This window comes from Xyrauchen texanus, chromosome 18, assembly GCF_025860055.1.
Source record: "Xyrauchen texanus isolate HMW12.3.18 chromosome 18, RBS_HiC_50CHRs, whole genome shotgun sequence".
In the NCBI taxonomy this organism is placed as follows: Eukaryota; Metazoa; Chordata; class Actinopteri; order Cypriniformes; family Catostomidae; genus Xyrauchen; species Xyrauchen texanus.
This window is the reverse complement of record NC_068293.1, coordinates 5,468,585-5,485,791: the sequence shown is the minus strand read 5'-3', so window position 1 is coordinate 5,485,791 and position 17,207 is coordinate 5,468,585. Positions and strand designations below refer to the sequence as shown.

The 17,207-nt window shown below is 43.0% G+C and overlaps 1 protein-coding gene across 2 annotated transcripts in view; it reads right to left on the bottom strand.

Annotated features, from left to right (window-relative positions):
* gad1a (glutamate decarboxylase 1a) overlaps nt 1–17,207 on the bottom strand; it is a 36,564-nt gene that overhangs the window by 18,395 nt on the left and 962 nt on the right. Inside the window, exons 2-8 of one of the 2 annotated variants that reach the window (XM_052147836.1) lie at nt 16,919–17,065; nt 15,089–15,148; nt 13,028–13,183; nt 10,660–10,902; nt 10,092–10,182; nt 2,971–3,083; nt 895–1,010 (exon numbers count right to left, since the gene is read on the bottom strand). In XM_052147836.1, coding sequence (XP_052003796.1) covers nt 895–1,010; nt 2,971–3,083; nt 10,092–10,182; nt 10,660–10,902; nt 13,028–13,183; nt 15,089–15,148; nt 16,919–17,000 — 861 coding nt within the window. In that variant the 5' untranslated portion in view covers nt 17,001–17,065. The remainder of the gene's footprint in view (nt 1–894; nt 1,011–2,970; nt 3,084–10,091; nt 10,183–10,659; nt 10,903–13,027; nt 13,184–15,088; nt 15,149–16,918; nt 17,066–17,207) is intronic. The other variant, XM_052147837.1, reaches the window with a different exon arrangement.

Genomic DNA, 17,207 nt, shown 5'->3' with positions numbered 1-17,207 from the left:
TAAGGTTTTATGCAAGGATTCATTGACTAATAACTTGTTTACAAATGCATTATAAACGATTTATATGCAGTTATAACATTGATTAAAAGGGTGACTGTCATGCAATACTTGCAAAATAGTGAGCACTATTACCTCATGTTAAAAATGCTAAGTAACGTTTATTTAACATTAGTAAATGTTAATAGTAAATGTACCAATTATGAAAAGTAAACACATATGAAGCATTTATTAAGGAGTTGCCCACATTAGAAACCTATGTAAATAAAGTTCAGTATGGTTTAATATAATATATTGATATCAACTTGAAAATAAAGTGACAACACAAGTGAGTCAAGACATTACAGTGATGATTATAAACACAAAGTGGACTGTAGCAAAATGACATAATCCCTCCTTTATTATCTCACTGTAACAGTAGATATTTGCTGCATTGTGACAGAAATCATTAATTAGGGCATTATATGTGTTTGATTAATACATGTATGAAAAAGTGCTATTAAGCATTTGTAAAAGTGAGTTAAAATGCTCACTATTTAAGTCACCATTGTTATTCATGTTATTATAACTGCCGATCATTATCAGTTATTTATAAATGAATTATTAGTCATCTATGAACCCTTTTATAAATTCTTAGCAAAGGGAACATTAATGTAAAGTGTTAATAACACTTGTTCGGATCAACCCAAATTTTTTGATAATTCAAAAATATTAGTAACAAATTCAGGCTCTGAAACATGACCATTTAAATGCATTCATTGCAGATGAGAGAAGAGAGAGAGAGAGAGAGAGAGAGAGGAGAGAGAGAGAGAGAGGAGAGAGAGAGAGAGAGAGAGAGAGAGAGAGAGAGAGAGAGAGATACAAAGGTAGATAGAGAACAGCGAGCGAATGACATACATGTTCTGAGGTGAAGAGCACCAGTCTGGGAACGGCTGCCATGCCTTTGATTTTAACCTCAGGGAAGTGTTTGTACCGTGCCACCATCACACTGTACATGTTCGAAACCGCTCCTCCTGCAATAACACAAAGGTTTTGCTACATTTATCTAATATACATTTATTTATCTTTACATTTATGTAAATGAGTAGATCAGTAGGCCTAGTGTTCTGTGAAAACCCTAGAAGAACAGACAGAAATATAGATTTAACACTGAGAAAAAATAAAACAAGAAAAAAGATAATGCAGTTAATTATGTCCCAGGACTGTAATAAGGAATATTCCTACCATAATAGCAATTCATTCTTGAAGTACCACCTTCACGTTTTTACAAGTCTCATTCAGCAGGGGGCAGTTAGCACAACTTCAGCTGTATATGCAATGTGCAGCTGTACAGGCAACAAACCACACTTACTGACAGCAGCACAACATGAGGATGTGTTCTTGTGTTCAAACACAGCTGGACAGAGAGCAACTGTGAATGTATGGGTCTTAAAGACATTTTGGATGCAATGCAACCAAAGTGAGGTGCTCCAAAAGCATCCGTCTGATGCATGTGTCCATAGAAAAGGTCTTATAATAAGTCCTATTAGACTACCTCTGACAGACTGACAAATTCAATCGCTAAACAGATTCCTGTTAAGGTTTCAAACTGTCCCACATTAGCCGGAATACGCAAAATTTCGGTTGTAATGCTCAAATGGGACAACCCTCCCTCGTTGGACAGCACCTGTACTAAAAAAGTGCTAAAAATGCTTAAAACGTCCCGTTTTGAAGGCATCAAGTCCTGTATTCGAGCATCTTAGCTTCTTGTGTCCTGGCTCAGTTTACTTCTGAACGGACTGGTTGACGGAGACTTCTATTAGGTCTTAAAGGTATTCTTTTGGCTGTCGGCTGGTATTTCCTTGCACAGCTGCCAAAACTATTTAAGTATAATTTAGAATTTCCTAAAAACATAAAACAATTGTTACTTGAAAAGTAATTTTTAATAATTCAAAATGTAAATATTGGCTATATAATATCAAAGATATCAAATGTATAATTTAAATCTACAAAGTCTAAATATAAAAAAAAAAAAATAATAATTGCGGAGGTGTGGGCTTGGCCGAGCGTTGTGCTGTGGGGAGTGAGGCTGGGGGAGATGAATGGTGAATGATTTCCATCTGTGCTTAACACCTGTTTTATGTTCAGTGAGGAGTGATGGAGGCTTTTAAGGAGAGGAGACCGCAGCAGACGAGAGAGAGACAGCCCAGCAAACAAGCTGTTTGTGTGTTGGTTGTTGGCCATGTGACTGAAAGCTGCCCTGATTTATTTCCTCCTTTAACGTATTGATATCTCCTTTGGTTTTCTTTGTCGTTGTTAAGAGAACGTTTTTGATTAAATAAACAAATTTCCCTGTGTTTGAATCACCATCTCCCATTTCCTCATTCCCTGGAGCCAAAGATTTTGTTACAATAATAAAGGTTAATTAAAATATAACAATAATAAGAAAAGTACAAAGACATCAAATTCATTAATTTCATTAATTTGCAGGAATCGTTCATTTAAATGTTTGACAATCTGTGCACCCGCCAGCTGTTGAGAGAGATGTCTTTGATGTATTTAAAACAAAAAAAACTCTTCTGTTTTGTATTAAGACAGATACTAACCTCAGTCTGGGTGGCGGAGGACAAGTCTCAGTTGCCTCCGCTTCTGAGACAGTCAGTCCGCGCATCTTATCAGGTGATTTGTTGTGCATGACACTGCGGAGACTCACAGCATTTGGAGGTTCGTGCTACTCTCCGTGATCACGCATAACTCACCACGTGCCCCATTGAGAGCGAGAACCACTAATTGCGATCACGAGGAGGTTACCCCATGTGACTCTACCCTCCCTAGCAACCGGGCCAATTTGGCTGCTTAGAAGACCTGGAGTCACTCAGCACGCCCTGGATTCGAACCCGTGACTCCAGGGGTGGTAGTCAGTGTCAATTCTCGCTGATCTTCTCAGGCCCCCAGTCTGGTATTCTTAATCATTTTGTTGCTAACATGCCACACCTGGTGAGAAAATTCCATCCCCTTCTCCATTTGGCCAGCCAATAATCTCTCGCATTTTCTTCAAGGTAAGCTGCTCCATTAGCACAAACACTGGTGCGATCTCATATGTGAACCTGTAAACACACACACACACACACACACACACACACACACACACACACACACACACACACACACATAGGTCATCTCTACCTGTCCCACATTTATGAGTGTCTTGACAAGTAGGAGGAAATTCACTAACTAGCTGTACCCCTATCAACCTGTTCAATCCATCACAGATGCATTCTGAAGGGAGGACCCCACTGGACACCTCTTCAACCCATTAGCAACAGTCAGTAATCATTGACGGTGATTATTCATGATGAGCTGCTCCTTAGAGAACACAAATGTCAAGTGCTCATATAGTTCTGTCTAATCAATATAAAGAGTACTGGCATATATATTTAGAGACAGCAGGAACATGTACAAACATGAGCTGGTGATATCAGGGGACAATGGGGCTAGTTGTCACATGGAGAAGTTGTCGCAATTGCTATATCTCAGTAACTATAAGGTTCAGAGTCAGAACTGCAACTGACAAATGCATTATTATTGTATACTGGGCTCAAACACCTTACTGATTCTGTAAAACAATGATTTGGTATTTTGTTTATCTTTCACGTGTAAGTGAAAAGTGGAAAATGTACGTGTAATAAACTGCATAAACTGTGGACATGTTCTAAAGTTTTCAGCTAGCCCTTATTTATACTGTACTGTATGTATCTATATACACATACTTCTTTACACAGGACTTTGTAACCCGGACACACACACACAAGATGAGACAGTCACAATGTAAGTCAAAAACTGCTTTTACTGTTAACAATAAAAGCAGGCAAAAGTACAAACGGGCAAATCCAGTGAAGAGTTGTCGAGGGAAGCGTAGGGTCAAAAGCCGGGGAATCAAAGAGAGTAAAGGGGGCAAATCCGGGAGAGTAGTCAAGGGGAGCGAGGGTCAAAGCCGGGGTAAACAGGATCGAGAGGCGGGTAAACTAACAAAGGGAGTAGACAGGGGTACTAGGGGAACGAGGAGCTGGCAAGCTAAGGGGGTAATCAAGAGGAGTTCAAGAGGGGATCAAAACTAGACGAGACTAGCGGGGGCAAAGACACGGGAAACTAAATACAATAACCAACACCCGTGAAACGGATGTGCTGTGTTATTTATAGGGGAAGGTGCAGGTGTAAACAATGAAAGGTGATGAGACGAGTGCAGGTGAAACGAATAAAGGGGTGATTGAGACGAGTGCAGGTGGTCATAATGTTCTGGCCATTGGGAGCGGGCATGTGAGCCCGAGGAGGGAGACCTGCTACGAGCATGAGAGCTCGTAGGAGCAAAACGAGCGTGGAAGCTCGAGGGAGCAAAACGAGCGTGCAAGCTCGAGGGGGCGGAACGAGTGTGGAAGCTTGAGGGGGCGGAGTGAGGGAGCGGGGTTCGTGACAGTACTCCCCCCTCTAAAACGGACGGCTCCTGACGGCCGCGCTCGGTTGCGAGGAAGTGGTGCTGGACGACCCCAACAAACAAAAAGCCCTGAACAGACAACCCACAAAACACACAAACAAAATTGAGGGCAGTCCAAGGGGCACAGAGGGAAATAAGACAGTCCATGGGGTCAATGGGCAGTTTCAAGGCAAGGTCAGGGGGAACATAGCGGACAGGCGGGTGGTCGGGAGATCTAGGGGGCAGCCATAGGGCAGAGGCTGGGTCAGGGGGTCTGGAAGGCGACTGGAGGACAGGGACTGGGTCCGGGGGTCTGGAAGGTGACCACCGGACAGGAACAGGGTCAGGAGGCCAGGGAAGAGGCCACAGGACAGGGAGAGTGTCAGGGGGCCACCGGACAGGGTCAGGGGGCCAGGGAAGAGCCGTGAAAGGCGGTGCCATCAGAGGCGGCACTGTAGGCGGCTCTGGAGGTGGGGTTCTGGAAGGCTCTGGAGGTGGAGCCGAAGGAGGCTTTAGGGGCGAAGGCCTGAAAGGCTCTGGAGGTGGAGCCAATGACGGTGGCGCCGTGGGAGGCTCTAGAGGCGGAGGCCTGGAAGGCTCTGGAGGTGGAGCCGAAGGAGGCTTTAGGGGGGAAGGCCTGGAAGGCTCAGGAGGTGGAGCCAATGGAGGTGGCGCCGTGGGAGGTCCCCGAGGCGACGACCTGCAGGCTCTGTAGTCTCGGGGGGTAGAGCCGTAGGAGGCCCGAGAGGCGGAGCCATAGAAAGCTCTGGAGTCTTGGGGAGCAGAGCCGTGAGGGGCTCGGGAGGTGGAGCCGTGGGAGGCTCTGGAGGGGGAGCCATAGGAGGCTCGGGAGGCGAAGCCCTAGGAAGCTCTGGAGTCTCTGGGAGTAGAGCCGTGAGAGGCTCGGGGAAAAAGGTCGTGGAAGACTTGAGAGGCTCTAGAGGTGGGGCCCTGGAAGGCTCGAGAGGCTCGAGGGGGGGAGCCATGAAAGACTCAAGAGACGGAGCCCCGAGAGGCTGGGGAGGAGGAGGAGCCCTGGAAGACTCAAGAGACGAAGCCCTGAGAGGCTTGGAAGGGGGTGGAGCCCTGAAAGACTTGAGAGGAGAAGCCCTGAGAGGCTTGAGGGGAGGAGGAGCCCTGAGAGACTCGAGAGGGGAAGCCCTGAGAGACTCGAGAGGGGGAGGAGCCCTGAGAGACTCGAGAGGGGGAGCCGTGAGAGGCTTGAGGGGTGGAGCCATGAAAGACTCGAGGGACGGAGCCCTGAGAGGCTCGAGGGGATGAGGAGCCCTGAGAGACTCGAGAGGCGAAGCCGTGAGAGGCTTGAGGGGTGGAGCCATGAAAGACTCGAGGGACGGAGCCCTGAGAGGCTCGAGGGGATGAGGAGCCCTGAAAGACTCGAGAGGCGAAGCCGTGAGAGGCTTGAGGGGTGGAGCCCTGAAAGACTCGAGAGGAGAAGCCCTGAGAGGCTTGGGAGGAGGAGCCCTGAAAGACTCAAGAGGAGAAGCCCTGAGAGGCTCGAGAGGAGGAGCCCTGGGAGGCTTGGGAGGAGGAGCCTTGAAAGACTCAGGAGGAGAAGCCCTGAGAGGCTTGAGAGGTGGAGCTCTGGGAGGCTCGAGGGGTAGAGCTCTGGGAGGCTCGAGAGACTTGAAAGGCAGAACCCTGGGGGGCTTGGGAGGTAGAGCTCTGGGAGGCTTGAGAGGAGGAGCCTTAGGAGGCTCGAGAGGAAGAGCCCTGGGAGGCTTGAGAGGAGCCCTGGGAGGCTTGGGAGGAGGGGCCTTGGGAGACTCGAGAGGCGGAGGCCACGAGGGCTCTGAGGGGCGAGCAGAGGCTGGCAGAGCCGTGGAAGACTCTGGGGCGGAGCAGAACCCGGCAGAGCCGTGGAAGACCCTGGGGGCGGAGCAGAACCCGGCAGAGCCGTGGAAGACCCTGGGGGCGGAGCAGAACCCGGCAGAGCCGTGGAAGACCCTGTGGGCGGAGCAGAACCCAGCAGAGCTGTGGAAGACTCTGGGGGCGGAGCAGAACCCGGCAGAGCCGTGGAAGACTCTGAGGACGGAGCAGAGGTCGGTAGAGCTGTGGAAGACTCTGAGGGAACCTCTGCGGTCTTGAGCACAAGACGAGACTGGGGAGAAGGGGCCCTCTTCCTTCTCTTGCGTCCTCGGCCAACGGGGACGTGGCCATGGGGACGGTCGAGGCTACAGGCGCTGGCATGGGCGCTGGCTCGTTGGCCGTGGCGGGCATGGGCGCTGGCTCGTTGGCCGTGGCGGGCAGGGGCGCTGGCTCATTGGCCGTGGCGGACATGGGCGCTGACTCGTTGGCCGTGGCAGGCATGGGCGCTGACTCTCTGGCCGTGGCGGGCATGGGCGTTGACTCGCTGGCCGTGCCAGGCTTCGGGACTGGGGCCGTGACAGGCTTCGGGACTGGGGCTGTGTCAGGCTTCGGGACTGGGGCTGTGACAGGCCTCGGGACTGGGGCCGTGTCAGGCTTCGGGACTGGGGCCGTGTCAAGCTTCGGGACTGGGGCCGTGACAGGCCTCGGGGCTGGGGCCGTGTAAGGCTTCGGGGCTGGGGCCATGTCAGGCTTCGGGGCTAGGGCCGTGTCAGGCTTCGGGACGAGGGCCATGACAGGCTTCGGGACGAGGGCCGTGACAGGCTTTGGGATGTGGGCAGTGACAGGCTTCGGGACGAGGGCCGTGACAGGCTTCGGGACTAGGGCCGTGACAGGCTTCGGGACTGGGGCCGTGACAGGCTTCGGGACTGGGCCGTGACAGGCCTCGGGACTGGGGCCATGGTAGGCTTCAAGACGGGGGCCGTGGTAGGCTTCAAGACGGGGGCCGTGGTATGGAACGCTGGTTCAGTTTCTGCCTCCCCCACAGTAAACGAGGAACCAGCGTACAGTAGGGCGAGGTCAATAAACTGAGCCAGGTTGAGAGAGTAGCGACCACCTGGCATGAATGATGAGGTTGGCTCATTCAGTCCACATTGAAAAATGTCTTTCAGAGCCACCTCATCAAAATTCACCTGGTACGCCAGGGCACAAAAATCCATAACAAAAACCTCCAAGGGTTGACTCCCCTGACGCAACCCCAAGAGTCGGGCCGCTGGCACCTTAATGTCGAGGGCGGGGTTATGAGTTACACAACCGCTGCCTCGCATAAAAACCCCTTGGTCAGCGTCCGAAGAGCCAAAAAACCTCTCCGGGGGTGGAGAGTTCACGGCGCTCAAATATGCATGGGAAGCATAAACGGGCTCAGGGGCAGACACAGGTGAAGCAGGGTGACAAAAATCAAAAATCGCACGTACCTGCTGGCCCTGGGCTGTGAGCGCGCGATCATGACTCCCACTGGTAGATCCTTGGGGAGAGTGCGCTGAAAACATCCGCTCTAGTGAGCTGCGCGAATTCTCCGCGTGATGCATTGTGACTGTCTTCGGTGAGGTTGGTTATTCTGTAACCCGGACACACACACACAAGATGAGACAGTCACAATGTAAGTCAAAAACTGCTTGTACAAACGGGCAAATCCAGTGAAGAGTTGTCGAGGGAAGCGTAGGGTCAAAAGCCGGGGAATCAAAGAGAGTAAAGGGGGCAAATCCGGGAGAGTAGTCGAGGGGAGCGAGGGTCAAAGCCGGGGTAAACAGGATCGAGAGGCGGGTAAACTAACAAAGGGAGTAGACAGGGGTACTAGGGGAACGAGGAGCTGGCAAGCTAAGGGGGTAATCAAGAGGAGTTCAAGAGGGGATCAAAACTAGACGAGACTAGCGGGGGCAAAGACACGGGAAACTAAATACAATAACCAACACCCGTGAAACGGATGTGCTGTGTTATTTATAGGGGAAGGTGCAGGTGTAAACAATGAAAGGTGATGAGATGAGTGCAGGTGAAACGAATAAAGGGGTGATTGAGATGAGTGCAGGTGGTCATAATGTTCTGGCCATTGGGAGCGGGCATGTGAGCCCGACGAGGGAGACCTGCTACAAGCATGAGAGCTCGTAGGAGCAAAACGAGCGTGGAAGCTCGAGGGAGCAAAACGAGCGTGCGAGCTCGAGGGGGCGGAACGAGCGTGGAAGCTCGAGGGGGCGGAGCGAGGGAGTGGGGTTCGTGACAGACTTCTGTAAATGCTCACTGTACTACAGTACTTCATAATAAACAACATTTCACCAGAGAAAGATATCATAAAATCCCTGGCCCCCATAAGTCAAACAAGACCAGGAAGTTCACTGTTGTACAAAAATATATAAAAAAAATGAACCCAACTGACCCATAAATATACTGTATTTACATAGCAGAATTATACTTCCTCTACTTCTTATATTTGCCATTAAATTACCAGTGGTGGGTAAATTACTCCAAAGGTAATCCACTACAAATTACAAATGATCTCTCTAAACATGTAATCAAATTACACTACCCATTACTTCATGTGAAAAGTAATCACATTACTAATTCAATTCAACTCATTTAAAATGTCTATATATCCTCCTTGTTCATTGTTCCAATGAACTCAAGTCTTACACTCAGCACCACACTTTTCAACCTCTTAATGACTCGTTAGTGACTCTTCAACTGTCACAGAAATGCAAGCAGACGTACATATGAACATAATTCATAATTCATGTGTATTCTACATAGCGTTGTTTTGTGTAACCCAAGTAATGCACTGAAAAGCTTTAAATGAAATGAAAGTCAGTAATAATCTGATTACACAAATGTGTTACTCTAATACACTTTTACACTTTTTGACTTATAAGTAATTAGATTACAGTAACTAATTGCTTTGTATTCAGATTCCATTCAAAACTAGTTGCCACATGGAAAACTTTAATTGGGTGTGCTTGCTAAGGCAAGAATAACTACTACTATCGCTCACAATAAGGTTTAGATATAAAAAAAAAAAAGCTAAACCTACTTAAAAAAAACTTTGAGCATAACTTAGTCCCACACCATTTTTGCTACAGACATTAATGCTAAATCATGCAGCTTTTTGAGGAAAGGAACAATTAATTTTCTAAGCAATAAAACGTACAATATTCACCAGGCGGATGATAAATGGGAGGAAAAAATACCGTAGACTTACATTAAAGTAGGGAACCAAGCCAAATTTCTGGACTAGAAAATCATAAAGACTTAGGGGTGGACTCTTTTAAATTGGACCAGAAAGCAACCACTCACAACCCCCTAGAATCATGGAAAAACACAAATTCATATCTTTCTATATTTTGAGAACCTCTATTATTTTAGCTGTTTTTGAACACTACATTTAAATATTCCTCACAGACACCAGTCTGCTTTATGATGGGCAGTTGAATGGATGGATAGGGGTAGAGGCGTAGACTGTGTAAGAGTCACAGCTGGCGGTGTGCCTCAGCATGTGGCTGTAAATTAGCCTTGACCAATGAGGTGTTACACTACATTCTGGCTATGTGAGCATCTGCGGTCTCAAAACACTCTGTCATATCTCACTGGAGCTTTTCTGTTGAGAGCTAACATGTGTTATTATGAACTGGCAGACTCAGGATTTTATTGAAAATGTGGCTGTTTTTTTTCTTGGACATTGACCTGTCTTTGATATGCAGATAAGGTCTTATTATGGTAATGTTCATGAACTCCCTAAAAATAAGAAATCTAGAGCAAGAATGGTGGAACTCACATGTTAGTATTTGCAGTAGACGTCAGCCACTCTCCAGCTAAACCAATGATGTCTAGGCCGGAAGACAACTGGTTAAAAAACCTGGGATGTCCTGTAGGGATATAGAAAAAGAGGAAATAAGATTTATTCAGACATTTAGGATTTAGCATTGTATTTTCCCTGTCCTCTGTGCTCATCAGCTGAATCCATATCAACACCCATCATTTGTGAAAAAGATTTTCAATATAATGGGAAATGTTTCTATACATATCATCAGATACTTTTAAATATTTTTACATCGTTTTTAATCCGATTATGTTTATCCGATTTTCAAATACTTTCCCGCTTCAGATAAAAGTTTTTCATGTTGTGATTGAACTCTGAGCTGGTTGGATTGGTTCATGGCTCACAACTGTTTTATGAAGGATTTTATGAAATCCCTATGGGAGAAATGAATGGAAAAACATACCACCTCCATTTTTTTATTTGCATATGACAACAGTGTTCTTGAAACACTCATCAAATTGTTGAAAGCTTTCTCATAGATTGTTACTTGCACAGCAGTAGAAGAGGTGTAGGTCTCTATCACCTGTCCGGACTCCGTATTTGAGTGTGTCTCTGCAGTCCACTAGAATCTGCTCCAGGCTCTCTGGCTGATCACACAGCTCGAGGTTGAACCCCTCCATTCCCTCCAGCAGCTGGTGTGGATGATGGAAGTCCAGCACTTTGGTGGATCTGTCAAAGGTCTTTCGCACATAGTTAGTGAGGATGTCCACCACTTCAAGCAGGAACTGGATTGTACTCTCCTCTCCATTTTTGGCAGGAAGTAGATCTGTCACCAAATTGTTTACACAGAGAAATGTGCAATTGAGTTCTATGTGAATATGACAACATTTTTGCAACTCAAAATGAACATGCTGTCGTGTTTGGCTGCAGGTTGCCAGTGAAATGTCCAGCTGGCGGCGCCAAAAGCAAGTAAATGGTCTCATATTCAGAGGACGTCTTGAGGTGAACATTAGATGAAGGTTTTTTAAAACATACCTTCCTAATGTGAAACTTTTTGCCTGAACCTAACCAAGAGTGTTTTAAAATATATTTGAGAAGTTAAAAAATACCTTATCCTTACCAGTATCTAAATCTAACCATTAGTGTTTTAGAATGCAGAAGCAAAATTAAAAATCACAATTTCTAAATCAACCACATATTTTCATGCCACTTCTATGACTCTGTAATGTCATATGTCAGCTTGAGTTCATGGCTGGTCTTGAACCGTGGATATCTAACTTCAAATACAACGCCCTATCAGGTGAGCTACTACACAAGGTAACCATGCTGGAATAAGTGTATATATGTAGGTGGGTCTGTAATACAAGCATTAAAATGAATCATTTTTCAAAAGATGCATCAGAGTAAAAGTGTGTGGATATCATAAAATAGCAGGTTCTGAGTAATAGAGAGAAAAATAAGTATTTATAAAGTCATAATCAGCCATTAAAGTCATGATTTGAGTAAAAGTGAATAAAACACAGTTGTTGTAGTGCCTCTAGCGTTCATTTCACCCTGAAACTGCAGGGAATTGTACCTGGAGACACGCATTGAAAGTTTTACAATTTACAGAAATTAAGAAGTGCAGCAGTTACAGAAATCCTTAAACCAGCCCGTCTGGCACCAGCTAACATCCATGCGATTATCTAATCAGCCAATCATGTGGCAGCAGTGCAGTGCACAAAATCATGCAGATGCAGGTCAGGAGCTTCAGTTGATGTTCACATCAACCATCAGAATGGGGAAACATTTTGATATCAGTGATTTGGACCGTGGCATGATTGTTGGTGCCAGACGGGCTGGTTTGAGTATTTCTGTAACTGCTGATCTCCTGGGATTTTCACACATAGCAGTCTCTAGAATTTACTCAGAATGGTGCCAAAAACAAAAAACATCCAGTGAGGGGCAGTTCTGAATGTTGTGGCTGATTGTTGTGTGTGTGTATATATATAAAATCATAATATTTTTATTTTAATAATATTACTCAAATGTCATGCAAAACCATTTTTAAACTAAAAAAGTTTAATATATTTAAACTGATATTTTACAAATAAAGAAATAAATACACTATCACCACAGCCAGGAGAACATGCATTTGGACACAATGTCACATCTGGACTCAACAGAAAATGTTTAAATGGAACATAAACTTTACTGTAGCTTCCACAAAATGCTATAGCATAATATAATACATTATTATGGAGAGATGACTATGCTGATCTGGATTACATACCATTTCAATCTGAACTAAAGCAATAGATACTAAAATAAACAATGTTGTTGCATTTAGACAATGTTGTGCTTTATAAACCCACTTTTCAATGGAACACAAAATCTGTCCAAAATATGTAGAATGATAAACCTTATTATATAGGCTACGTATGTATGTCATTTTATGGGGGGTTTCTTTTATTTAAGAATATTTTTTTTTTGTTTGTTTGTTTGTTAATTTGTTTATGTATTTATTTTGCACACAATTAACTGTATATGAAACGAAGTACACTATAATACACAAACAAATTCAAGTGAAAATGATGGTGTAAAAGTAATGGCTAATTTTATTTTATGTTACTATGATAAAAATATGATTGTACAATTTAAATAATTTAGCCCCTAAATTAGGCTATTTAAACTATTCAATTGGGCTGTGCTATTATAGTATGATGTCAAATTCTGGAATAACTGGAAAATAGCTCTTTCAATAAAATTAACGCAAAAAGTATCAAAATATGAATACATTTCAGCCCCCCAAAACGAAAAGCACGGCAAAAATAAGATATGTAAATAAGATGAATATTTTTTTATTTTTTATTTTTTATATCTATTTTTGTAATCTTTTGTATTAAGTTATCTGCAGACAAAGGTGATTATAAGCCATATGAACACTGGGGAAGGAAGATTTCTTCACTTACCTCTTGCATATTGATTGGAGAAGTCCGTCTCTGTGCGTCTGAAGCTTGAGTCTCGCTCGTTGTCCCGTGATAAAATGTTTTTGGAGGGCTGTTGATCGTTAAAAAAGCCGACTATTCGGCTTTTGTCCTCAACGTTATTGTTCTTCTGCAAAAATCCTATTTTATTACAAAGAGAAGAGGACTGAAATGAGGGGACTCCATTTCCAAACACTGCAGCAAATATAACTCAAATGTCTTTAAACTTCATTTCGGAACTGTGGTGATGTCCGTATACTGTACGAGTCAGTGTATTTATGGGCACATGTTATCTAGGGGGAGGTCACCACCAATGGCATCAGTGTTCAGTACTAAGGGTCAATAATAGTCATTTAAAGGCGCAGTAAATGTCGATGCTCACATAGACTGAGATGAGCGCGCACGAGGACGCGGTGCTGATGCTGTGCTCGTGCTCATCCCCGTGGGGAGATTTCACAGACTAAACTGATGACGTTAGGGATTGCATTGCATATCATAACCGTCAATAAAAGCCGTTTCATTTAGGTGAACCAAATACTATCCCTCTTCACACGCCAACAGTGATCTGTCTCATTGCAGAATTTATGAATAGGTACATGAAAGAGTATTAAGGTAGCATATATGCTATTCAATAATGAGAGAAAAATTCTGCATCGAGACAACATTGAGCTCTCTCGATTCTTATATGAACATATTTTTCATCATGTTATCCTTCCTCGCCGGGATAATTCAAGCGATGATAACGCATTGGTAGACAGATTTCAAGTAGCTAAGAACTATTTTAAATAACCTGATATTCCATTTAAATCGTTCCTGATGGCTTTAACTTTTTTACTTCGTAGAATAAGTTACAATAAATATGATCAATGACAACAATATAAATTGGACGACTTACGTTTAGTCTAGGCCTATATGTCTCCATCTATCAAATACAACCAAAAACAGATTTCTCATCAATGACCACAATCTAAATTTAGATCTGTCCACAAGCACTACTGCATAATGTAAAAGCCACTTGTATTATCTCTGCAAAACAGAGGCTTGACGGATTGTAATTGAATGGATGTCTAGTGACCGATTCTCTCGGGATACGGTGGCCGCATCGCAAGTAATTATATCCATTTATCTGCTCACCTATTTGCTCGCTTTATTGTAAATATGCGGGACAAAAGAATAATTGTAAAGCTATTGTTTCAATATAGTAATCTTACCTTTTACTTGTAATTTTATTTAAATCACGAGGTCAGATTTAGGAAACAAGCAGCAAATTCTCTAATATTCAAACATTTTAATTTCTTTGGAATTTATTTGGCCTGCTGCGTATAGCTGCAGTATAGACATAGGCCTACACTCCCCTCGAGCCAAAAAAGAAAGGCATTTACAGTCTCCTGCTCCAGTCAAAGGCACTTTATGTATAATTGCTTGTTTCGACAGTCAATTAGTTTATATTAGCGGCAACCACCGGAAGGGGGCGCTAAAATACATATGCTCATCAAAAAGTAATTAACTGTGCTGCATACGATTTTTCACCCGTTTGGAACATTGCATGGCTATCAACCAGGAGACCGGGGCCCATAGGGGGCCTCAGTAGACTTCCAAAGAGGCCTCAGGATGACTTACAATTATTCAAAATAAGTTAATAAGATATAGCCTATTAAAACAATCTAACTTGCTATAATAATAATGATATAGCCTATATATATATATATATATATATATATATATATATATATATATATATATATATATATATATATATATATATAAACGCAAAAAATAAAACTCGGATGCACAGCATGTAAACTGACATTAACAGTGGTTTTACTGAAGCATTCATAGGTCGTGAAAGTTCTGAAATCACAGAATTACTCATGATTAATTAATTTATGTATTGGCATCCATCGTTTCTGTTAATACATTTTGTAAACAAGCTTTGTCATCATTGCAGCAGAAATATCAGGCGAAATATTTTCCTTCGAAAAGTGTTTTAGTAATTTAGTATTGTTCAAGCCAGATGTACAGAAACCAGGTGATTTGAAAACTCACCGCAGATCTTCATTCCAAGTTTTTTCGTACATCCATGGGCGACTCCACTCCAGTCGTAGTCTATTGGGAGAAAATGGCGAACATTTGGCAAAATAAAATTATATTTATTGCCCCGCCTACACACAAAATACAAAAGAAAAAGAAGAAGAGGAAGAAGAAGAAAAGAAAATGTACAGATATCATCCAGTTAAGAAACTCATTTTAATGCAAGGTGTAAAGGGGGCTAATAAGTGAAGCCAGCGCTCTTAAAATTGGCTCAAGTGGTAAATACGTCATCCTTTCTGCTACTATTATAAAAATGAGTGCATGCAGCTGAATAGAATTTAGAATTAATGCGGGTGGACAAGAGGTTCCATTTGGATCCCCACAGTACCCCGCCCCAGCTGCCCAAATACTCAGCAGCGCCATTACGAGTTCAGCACCATTTACCAAGTCATTATCTCTGTTGGTGCAGACCTCATCCCCGGCACGGTCTCCCAGCGACCGTTCAGCCAATGCCTTTCCATTCTTCTCCAAATGACTTTTTCTCCATTCATCTCAGGTGGATTCAATCGTTTTATTCAAGGCCTTATATTTTTTTCCTGCCAAAATAATTATTAATAGGTCTATAAATTCCTATTTCAACCGTAATTTTGAACCTATATTAGGATGTGATGTAAATAAAATAAAAACAATAAAATAAAAATTATATATATATATATATATATATATATATATATATATATATATATATATATATATATATATATATAATTTATATATAATTTATATAAAATATAGGCTATATATATTGCATTATGTGTGGGTATTTAGCATTAAAAGACAGAAGCATGTATTTGAAATATTATAGCCGTAAAAATATAGTCAACCTGCAATAGGCCTATTTCTAAATCAAATCTCCACAAATACCCCAAAAAATATGTGTTGCCTATTTATGATTGTATTATTGTATTATGGTTTTGAAAAGACTGTCAAACTCGGACACTGAATGATCTAGCCTATGTCGTTTTCGTTTTGAAGAATAAAATAAATACATAGCCTAATCAAAAATAGGCCTACATAAAAATAAGAAATAAAGAAAAAAAGGGTGGTTGGAATGAAGAGAGCATAATCTGCCCTGCGGCTTACAAATATACATGAAGAAACTGTCACAATATGCCGTGACTAATTTTGGAAAAGCATGTTTCTGTTCCGGTCATAAAGAAATTCTCACAGGCGGTAAAAGCTATTAATAAACAGTTCTGTGCCTCCCCCATCGCACAGAAACACACTGAAGCGAGAAGCGAGCCATTAGTACCGATTTAGAGAGCCTACTACATTTCACATTGCACTTTTACAGCCAGGCACATATAGCCCCCTTTATTTCTTTTTTATTCTTTTGGACACAAACGACACAAATCAATTGAATGGAACATTGAAGCTATTGAAATAAGTGCATTAAATGTTCAATAATAATAATAATAATAATAATAATAATAATAATAATAATAATAATAATAATAATAATGGCAACAATTAGATGTGACAACAATTATAAATCTATTAAATAAACGTATTTAAATCGGTAATAGCGGATCACAGTTGGCTGCTCGTCTGTCTTCACTAATTGCCTGTGAGCAGGTGTTTTTAAAGGCCATCACCTATGTTGATAACGCGATTCATCTGGCTGGCTGACGCGGGAGGTCCGCTGCGCGCTCAATGCTGCGGTGATTTGTTGGTCCTGACGCGTTGCGAATAGCGCCGTTTTGCTGCCTCACCGACAAGATTAATGATGTTGGCCACAAAGCAAATAGCCGGAGTGAAATAGCGGTTTATCGGTGATGGACCTACTTGAGGAAGGTGGCCGTAAATTTGTCGAGTTGGGATCCGGATCACCGCCAGAGGAGGAGGAGGATGGTGCCGACGCCGCCATAACTCCAAGTGTTCAAGTCCTCAATCCAAAGAGCTCTGTCACTCTCAGAGAAAAGAAAAGTCAGACTGGAGGAAAGAGAGTTGAATTTAAGAGTCAAGTCCTGCACAGTTAAACGTCAATAAAATATAATTGCTCAACTCAAATATAAAAGAAAATAATGCTTTTATGTTGGTCATAAATGAAATATAAAAGTGATATCATGACAAA